Below are 9208 nucleotides of genomic sequence, written 5' to 3'. Positions count from 1 at the left end.
AAGCGGCTGCGGCCTCGGCTCCGCCCCGGGGGCCTCCGACAGCGCCGGCGCGCAGGGCCGCCCGCCCGGCCGCCTGCTCCGATCCCGGTCGCGCCGCACCGGCCCGCCCCCGGTCCAGGCGTGGTCGTCTGGGGCCGCTTCTCCCTGGGGGGCGGCGGGGCCGGGGCAGCTCCGCAGTGAGGCCCTGGCGGGAGGCGTCCCCCGGGGGTTGGATCGCGGCAGCCCCAGCGCCGACGCTGTCATCTCGTCGCCCCCTCCCCCCACCCCCCTTTTAACCCCCAGAAGCGGGGCTGGGCGCCGGAAAGAGCCGAGCAGGACAGACAGACAGACACGGCACAGACACAGAATGCTTTATCACAGAGCCGGACACACAGCGGCAATTACAGCTCTCTGGAACAAGGGCCCCCCGAAGCGGGAGGGGAAAAAACCCTCAGGAGAAGGGAGGAGAAGGGAGGGAGGAAGGGAGGAGGAGGGAGGGAGAGAGGGAGGAAAAAAAGAAAGAAAGCGCTCATGACTGAATCCCGACCACCACTCCACCACCTCTCCCCTCACCCCCCCACTCCCCCCCGAAAAAAAACAAACAACAAACCAAGCAAAACCAAACCAAACTAACCAACCAACCAACCAAACCAAACCAAAAAAACCCCACCAACAAAACCCCAAGGGAAACATGAGAACAGCCCTGGCTTGACATCACATTCCGGCCGCCAGCCCCCCACGCCCCCCACTTCCATACATTCGTTACACAGTGCACGCACAGAGCGGACACGGCAATGAGCAGGATATGAACATCCGAGAGAACATACTGGGGTCTAATATAGACATCAACAGAAAGAGAGCCCTGACACGATCCAGGTCCTGTTTGGGAAGAGCTGGAGCACAGTGGTAGCTGGAAACAGGGATGCTGGGCTGGGCGATGGAGCCCTTGCCGCTGCTGCTGTGCCTGTGCCACCCCCGGCAGGACCCGCGAGTGCTCTGGCTCCACTGAACACCTGCCAGAGTGCAGTTTGGGCACACGTGGCCCCAGCTGCTCACCACAGAGCCACCAGCAGTCAAAAGCGAGATCCCTCTCTGCACCAGCTCCTGGGTTTGTTCCTTGCCTCTGCCCTAGGCACACCTACCTAGAGGGGCTTGATGGCAAGTGGTGAGAGATGCCAATTTTCTCCTCCCAAACCCACACTACAGCCACCTGCAATATAGCAAGAGCCCAAACCAAAAGCTCACCACCGGCTTCAGCAACAGACACTACTTGGGGCACATCCTGCAGGGCTGAGTGTCCTAGCTGGGATGATGAAGACAAAGGGAAGCAGTGGCTAACAGAGCTAGGAGGGAACTGCCTGGCTGGCAGGGCTGCTCTGCCTCCTTTCAGTGATGGAGAGCCTGGGGGCTACACCGGGACAGCAGTGCCAGCGAGCTGCTGGTGTCCCATGTGAGCTGGAAGTGCAGCTGGAGAGACATTCAGATGGAGAACAGGAGGCGGTTCTCTTCCCCAGAAAAGGGCTGGTATGTTTTACTGTGGGAAGACCCAGACCTGCCCTCGGGCTCTGCACATCCTGCAATGGCAACACTGACAGCACTTAGGAAACGCTCCAGGGCTCCTCGATTCCCTCAGGCTGCATCACAGCGCAGATGTGGGGGCTAAGAGCAAGGTTTAAACTTCAAGGTCCTTTTAGCCTTCACGGGAAATGACAAGCACTTCTCCAGCTCAGATCTAACTGGACAGCAGGCAACACACAGCAAGGAGCATGTGTCAGCCTGGGAAGGGGCAGTTTCTATTTCAGAATCTCCCCAAAGGAAAGTTCCTCCTGTCCCCCCCATATTGATAAAGTTGCTCTAGGTCCTCTCACATGACCAACCCTCCATTCCAGAGCTGCTTACTCCAGAAGTTTCAGCATTACAGAACTGGGATTGTCTCAGAAAGCCCAAACACCTGAGGAAAGGCATTGCCTGGAATGAACATGCTGCAGAGGTCTGGATTTCCCCACACCTCTTGGGACCAAGCGCAGCTCCAGCTTGCAAAGTTCCTTCACTGAGATACTCCATGAAGGTGGGGCTCAGATGCTCCCTGCACAGAAACTAAGCAGCTTTAGAGACCTCCAAAATGAGGGGAAGAAATAAAAAGTCTCTATCAGTGATGCTTAAACCATCTTAAACAAGATGCTTGGTTTCAGCTGGCTGAGAAGCCCTGACAAGGCTAAACCCAGCAGCCAAGGTGGGCCTCGGGTCTGGCATCCTGAGCCCACCACCCAGGTTCCTCCAGCACAGTACTCAAGAGCAACATCTGAGGATGCATAAAGGATGTGGCTTCCTCTGGCCTCTCTGTGCACAGTATCACATTTCTGGAGGGAAAAACCCCAAAGGCTGAATCCTGAGCCTTCTCAAGCCCCTTGCTTCCAGCCCAGGGGCAGGTTGGTCTGCAGGGACTGCACTCCTGCACCCAACCCCTGACCTCCCTGCAGCACTGCCCACTGCAGCCTGTGGAGCCTGGGTGGGCTCCCTGCCTACTGCTGGGGGCTGTCATGGAGCAATGGCACCAGCTGAGTGAAGGAGCTGTCAAGTAGCCAAAGGGTATTATTTGGTAAATACATGAATAAATCTAATAGCAGCAGCTTGCAAGATCCCCAGCCCGTGCTCGAGAGCAGCACACATCCCAGCCTTCAGCATCTGCAGGTGGGGGGGTGGGGAGCCTGGATTCTGTACCAGGCAAGAGAATTCATGATGATACTCACCAAGGATCCTAACAGCACATCACAGAGGGGAAGAGCTTCCCACTAGCTCAGTTACCTGCTGACCTGAGTTAACCCATCCTGAGTGCTGCTGTGAAGAGACTGGGGTGACTGAGCACTGAGAGAAGGGTCCCCACTTCTCTACAAGGAATCCCAAGGACATTCTGAAGATTGCAATGAGAACAAAGACTTTGATCCTTTCACATGTGAGGCCCATAAAGCATAGGAATTAACACCTGGGCTCCCCCTGCTCTGAAGGATTTCCTTTCTTTCTCTGGGAGACAAGGATGGGATTGCTGGAGTTCAAGACAATGCTGTGGTGCACGTCCTGCTGACAGATGGATGAGCCTAGTCTGAAGACTACCCCATGACACCAAATCCTCTTGCCTCAAGCCTGCAGCCCTCTAGAAGCAAACTGAGAGATCCAAAGCAGCGATTGCCCATAGCAGATGTTCCCACAGGCAACATCCCAGTCACCCAGCTGTCTGTCCAACAGTCTGTGAACACAGCACAGCCTGGAACCATCAGGTGGCAAAGGCAGGCTTCTGTGTCTGCCTCCAGCATGTGCAGCCATGCACACACTTCCCTGGCTGCCCTGAGGTACAGTGCAGAGGTGGGAACCCGATGTTCGTGACCCCCAGTCCTGGGCAGCTGGACACACCGATGATCATGCGAGGTGCAGAGTGGCTCCCCCGGGGTGCACAGCAGGGTCCCCGGGGCTGCACGGCTCTCCTCTGTCTGTGCCCCTGTGCCCGTGGCGGGCGGTGCAACCGTCGAAGCCTGGACTCCAAGCGCAGCAGGAGGGGTGAGCAGCAGCGCAGCAGGTGGTGAAGGCGGGAACCATCACGTCTGGAGGAGAGCCGAGGCGCCTGCGGGGAGCGAGGCGACCGCCTCACTGTCGCCAGGAGTCGTTTGCCTCCCCCGCACAGGAATACAGACCAGGAGTCGTCACTTGGGATCTCTGGATCCAAGAAAACCAGCATGGCTGCTTCGGACCGCTGGAAGCTGGGATCAGCTCTGCTCAGTGGCCTTTAATACACTGCATTTACATAGCACCTTTCATCCCGGGGTTTCAATGCTTCAAACAGAAGTGGGCTCTGCACACCCATTAGCACAGGGGAAACGGAGGCACAGAGTGGTTAAGCGACTTGCCTTAGGTCACTTGGCAAAACCGTGGCAGAGTCTGGACAGCCTCCAACCTCCATCGGTTGGTCAGACCGGGCTGCTGCCTCAGTGAAGCCACTCCGGCCCCCGGCCCTCCCCAGCAATGTGCTCTTACCCATTCTCGAGTGACACCTCCCTCTCCTTCCTGATGCACAAACACGTGACAACCAAAGGGGGGGGGAAAAAAAACCCAAAACAAAAACAAAAGAAGAAAAAAAAAATAAATTTAAAAAGTGCAGTAAACTAAATGTTTAAAAAAGCACTTTTGTGCTGTCTCTGTGCAAAGATAAAAGAAATAAATACATGATTTTAAAAAAAAAACCCAAAATCAAAAAAGGTTCACAGTATCACACATGGATAGGTAGCTACGGTAGTGCACATCTGGAAAACACTGTTGCTGCCCAGGGCTCTGTACCCAGCCTTGGCAGCTGCGGGTGCTTTCATTGCTGCCCACATCTGGGGTAAGTAGAAATAGAGGGTTATAGTTTTGCTCCGTTCTGAAATGCAGTGCCTGGGATCCTGCAGTGCAGCAGTACTGGTGTCAGCAAGCTCTTCCCCATCCCACTGGAACGGCTGCATTAACGAAAAGGGAACACGTCGACCTGCAGAGGGAATCGCTGCTCTCTGGGGCTTCTGTGTCTGCATAGAGATTACTGCAAGAGGCAGAGAAACCAGAGTCAGCACCAAGGCACCCGCCCTGCCCCGTCAGCTCCGAGCCCAGCCAGCTCCCCACAGCCACGACAAGCACTAAGAGAGAAGGTTGCTTGTGCTGCATCCTGCAGGCATGGCAACACGTCTGGAGAGCCTCAGCTACGCACAGAGCTCGCTGCGCCACGGACTTCGGAACAAGCCGCAACCCCTGCTGCGCAGACCGCGGCTCTGCCGGCACAGATCTCACCTGCTGCCACAGAGCTGCTCCGAGGCACGGCAGGGCTGCGCCGCAGCCACGCAGCGGCCCCACGCCGCGCAGAGGTCACAGCGGCTCCCTCCGCAAGCTGCCCCTGCGGAGCGAGCGGCAGCTCTGCCCTCGACCCACCGGGCACCCGGCTCCCGTTCCCTGGGCACTTACTGTATCGCTCTCCTCATCGGAGACAGAGTGGAGCTGGGCGCTATAGTGGAGCGGGGAGTAAACCCAACTCCTCTCATCTGTCGGCTGCCAGAGTGGCCAGAGACGGCGGGGAGAATGCAAGGAGAGCAGCAGCAGAGCAGGGAGCAAAGGAGAGAAGAGGAAAAAATAAAAGGAGAAAATAAAAAGAGCAGGAAACAACACAGTAAGAACAGCTGTTCACCTGGATGGAGAGAACCAAGCTCAGTGCCAGGTCTGGGCAGAGAAGCCTTCCTCATCCTCAGTACATACCTGCTCCCTGCTGACATGGGACCCTGCTCCAGCTGCAGTGGGGGAGGGCACAACCTTTCTTCTTGCAGGGACAGATTTTTTAGCTTTTCAGATGCCAGGGGAACCTCAGCTCCCTGCCACAGCCTCACCCTAGCTCCAAAGAAACATGGAAAGTGACTCATGCACAGGCACTGACAGAACTCTGTCCCTGCTCCCAGCTCTCAACCTCCCATTTCCTGAGCCCTGTGTACAGCACACGCTGGCACCTCTGGTGCCCAGGGGCTTTTACACTAAAACAGATTTGGTTTGCTGTGTGTTCCCCTTTCCCTGCAGGCCAAGCGTGGGTTAAACATGGTGGATGGTGGCCACAGAAAGGAAACAGTTACCACTGAGAGTCTGGGGAGACAGTGGGGTGATGGGAACAAGAACAACAAGGGAAGCAAAGCACAACCATACCTTGGAAAGAAGGAGGGAAACAGGGATAGGCATTGAGGGAGCTGGGCACCATAGCACGAGATGCCCAGGCAGATTCAAGGGCTGGTGTCTGCTTCTAGTGTTCCTAAGGGGTATCCCACATCCACTGCAAAGAGGCAGTGTTGGCTCCAGGGGTCAAACCCCTGCCCCTTTGACCCAGGCCTAGGGGTTGCAAAGGAAGAGGAATGGAGCTGGATACTTGGAAGAAGCCTGGGAGAGTTCCCAGCCCAGGAACTAAGCATTAACAGTCTGTGTTGCTGTACATGGAACTACAAGAAGCCAGAGCAGCTTTGAAGCACTGGGCTCCACATGCTGAACCCCATCAGTAATTGCAGCTGCATTAGCAGAGAAGGAAGGATGAGAAACTCCTGCCTGGAGGTTCTTACAGGCCTCTGCTAGAGGCACAGGAAAGCTCAACACTGCATGAAGTCTGCCCCACATCCTGTTTTTCATCCATCCCGAATGAACCACATGCTCCAGCCAAGCTCTTTCAGAGCCTTTTAGGAGCTCAGATGCATGAAGGGAGCTGCAAATCCAGCAGAGAGATAAAGGAGCATCCGGTGCTTGGTGTTAACCCTCTTGGTGCTGGGGCAGCCAAGTCCAGCTGGAGGAGGTGCAGCACTTTTGTCATGCCATCAGCCAAGGCCAGGAGCACATTCCTGGCCTGCTTCCTCATGCACCCTGCCTGATGCCCTCTCCACCAAAAAGGCAGGCACTGGGAGGGCTATGCTGGACAAATGCTTGTATGGAGGCTCTAACACCACTGCCATTACTCTCTGAGGACATCAGCTCTCCCAAAACCTGAGAACAGAAACGCTAAAATCCACAGCAGTTCAAGTCCCTAAATGCTCAACCACCTCCCTGCATCTTTAGGGCAGGAAAACCCTCTGAGCTCCCAGAAAGCTGTTTTAAGGAGACAGCACCTGTCAAGAGGGGCTGGAGAGCAGGAACCATGCCTAACCCAGCAGCAGCTCCTACCTCACTGGGCTTTATGAGCTGCTCACAACCCAACCACAAGCCTAGAAAGTTTGATTTGCAACTAGATTTTTAGCATCTTAATAGTCTCTTCTGAAACCCACCTAGTTTCCTGGGGCCAAGAGAGCTGAGCCTAACATTATCTACAAGGGCTCAGGTGTCTCTCCGGCCAGGTCTGGTACAAGGGCTGTGACAGTGCAGCCCACCTCATGGCAGCAGCTGTGGCACCAGCCTGCAGAAAAGCAGGGCAGAGCAGGGTGTCCTTCAGGATCCTACAGGGAGATCCACCTGTGTGCAACAGCTTCCCCAGTTTCTGCTGGGCTGGTTCCTAATGGCCACACAGTCCAAAGCCACAGCAAAGTAGGGAGTGGAGTGCTGGCCCCAGTGTTTCAAAGCTGCAGCTCTGCTCCCCTACATGCCAGGGTGTTCACTTACAATCCCCGAGGAATGCGAGGTGGTTCGGAGTCTGCGCAGGCGGGGAGAGTAAATCCAGTACCTCCCATCTGTGAACTGGTTCGCCCCAGGGCAAGTGAAGTGAGAAAGGAAACAGAGGAGAAAAGGATGATGTGAAAGAGAGGATGAAAGAGAAAGCAAAGAACAAATGGTTGGGCAACTCCAGGCCTGAAGGGATCAGCGGGCAGGAAAGCCGTGCGTGGGAAGAGCAGCACCCATGCCCTGCCAGTCTCTGCAGTTTGATTCCCTACTGGGTGAGCCGGAGGAGAAAGTCTTCCCCTTCCAGCACCAGACTTCCACAGACCAGACCCTGGGACTTGACAAATCCTCCTCGGCACACAGCGTCCCTTCACCGACCACTGCCCCTGCAGCACTCCTGCGAGAGAGTGGCTGCGGTCCAAGCCCTGCTGCACTCTGGTGCAGCCTGACTTGAGCTCCAGCTCAAGTTGCTGAGAGCACCATGGGAACCCAAATCAGCTTTTCGCTTCATCCCAGCAGTGACAAACACTCCACAGCACACAACACACATTTAATGCAAAACTCAAGGACTCAGATGAAGTATGAAATGCTGATGAGCAGTCAGTCATGCTCTGTGAGCACACTTTGTACAGATTTCCTCTGGATAGACAGGTGCCCCTCAAGTGAGGGGTGTCCATATGCCCAGGGACAGAGAGGAAGAGGAGCTGACCCTTGCTAGAAGACACTTGCCAGTGGAGCAGGCAGTTATCTGCAGGCAGCTTGCACGCAGCTGCCATCCACAGGCAAAGAAAGAGCAGCAGTGTTAGAGGGAGCTGTTGGCATTTGAACAGCATGCACCAAACAGAGCAGCTCTCAAAATGGAGCAGAGTCCTTCCACAGCTCCCACAAGCCTCAGAGTGACTCGGCAACGAATGAGCAGCTCTGCTGCAGAGACACTAGCAGGGGGAAAGGCAAACGTTGCCATTTTGGGGTTGGCCTGAAGGAGCTCATCACAAGGGCTCAGCTCATCTTCGTCACCATATAACTGACAGAAACAAGGTGGAGCAGGGAGGAGCTGGGCATCTCTTTTAATGGAAAGGTTCTAGTGCCCAGGCATGGGATCTGACTTCTCAGCCCCTCAGCTCTGCTCTGGGACTCCATGGGGCTGGTACATGTTGCTAAAAAGTCTTCTCCAGTCTGCAGAAGCTGCTCAGACATTGCAAGAGGTAACTGAGGAAACACAGCACCAGGCTCCACGGCACTCTGCTGCCAACCAGCAACCACCTCACTTACTCCCTGTCTTGGCACTATTTCTCCACTGCATCACCTAATGCATCTGCCTGCAGGGGAAGGAAAAGTCAGAGTTCACCAGAGCCCAAGGTCAGCCCCACTACAACCACCTCCCTTCTGGCACTACACTACTGTAGCAGGTTTGTGTTCAGGAAAGCAGCTGGGGGAGCCACTCAGCCACCCCTGCACTCCCCCAGGCTTGTCCTGGCAGTGGCCTAGATAAGCCCTTTGGTGCTTGGGAGTAGAGCAGCACATCTATGGCTACATCTGCAGCAGAAGTGCCACCCATCTGAGCCCCAAGAGATGCTCTTTTGAGTTCTCTGAGGGTTAATCCAGCTCCCTGCATTCAAAAACCCATCCAGCATGAAGCTCAGCACGCAGACAGCGTGGGGCAGTCACTGCCTGCAACTGCACCTGATTGAAATCAAGGCTGTTACAGCCCTGTCCAACCTTTTCCACCACACCCCAGTGGGCCAGGCCAGGAAGGTATCTTACAAAGTATATGTCTGTGACTGGCACATCATCTTCATCTGAGGCCTGGCTGGCTGGTTCTGAGGCCTGGCTGGCTGTCTCCACCTCTACTGTAGCTGTGGATGTTGCAATGGCACAGGCTGAAGAAGCTGCCTCTCTGGAGGGGGGAAGAAATGACAAAGTCCAGTCAGTGGGTTCAGAAATAAAGCAAGCAGGGCTGTACTATTTGTTACAGAGGAGCTAAAGGTGCTCCACTGCCGTGCTTAGGCAGGCCAGGTCAGCAGTACCAGCAGTGTCTGCTGGAGCACCTGTGTCTTCAGGGAAGCTGGTGCCCCATGAGGTCAGCCTCCAGCACAAGTTG

General features: G+C 55.5%; 1 protein-coding gene across 8 annotated transcripts in view; it reads right to left on the bottom strand.

Moving 5' to 3' along the window:
- Positions 1 to 4220: 4220 nt before the first annotated feature.
- PIP5K1C (phosphatidylinositol-4-phosphate 5-kinase type 1 gamma) overlaps positions 4221 to 9208 on the bottom strand; it is a 50728-nt gene continuing 45740 nt past the window's right edge. For 2 of the 8 annotated variants that reach the window (XM_054174876.1, XM_054174877.1), the window contains 3 exons: positions 8872 to 9004; positions 7111 to 7185; positions 4862 to 5043 (listed from right to left, as the gene is read on the bottom strand). In XM_054174876.1, the coding sequence (XP_054030851.1) occupies positions 4864 to 5043; positions 7111 to 7185; positions 8872 to 9004 (388 nt within the window). In that variant the 3' untranslated portion in view covers positions 4862 to 4863. Of the gene's footprint in view, positions 4544 to 4861; positions 8427 to 8871; positions 9005 to 9208 lie in introns of those variants that run through there. The other 6 variants (XM_054174878.1, XM_054174880.1, XM_054174879.1 and 3 more) reach the window with 5 other exon arrangements.

The sequence above is a fragment of the Dryobates pubescens genome, chromosome 31, assembly GCF_014839835.1.
Source record: "Dryobates pubescens isolate bDryPub1 chromosome 31, bDryPub1.pri, whole genome shotgun sequence".
Classification (NCBI taxonomy): domain Eukaryota; kingdom Metazoa; phylum Chordata; class Aves; order Piciformes; family Picidae; genus Dryobates; species Dryobates pubescens.
This window is presented reverse-complemented; position numbering and strand designations above follow the sequence as displayed.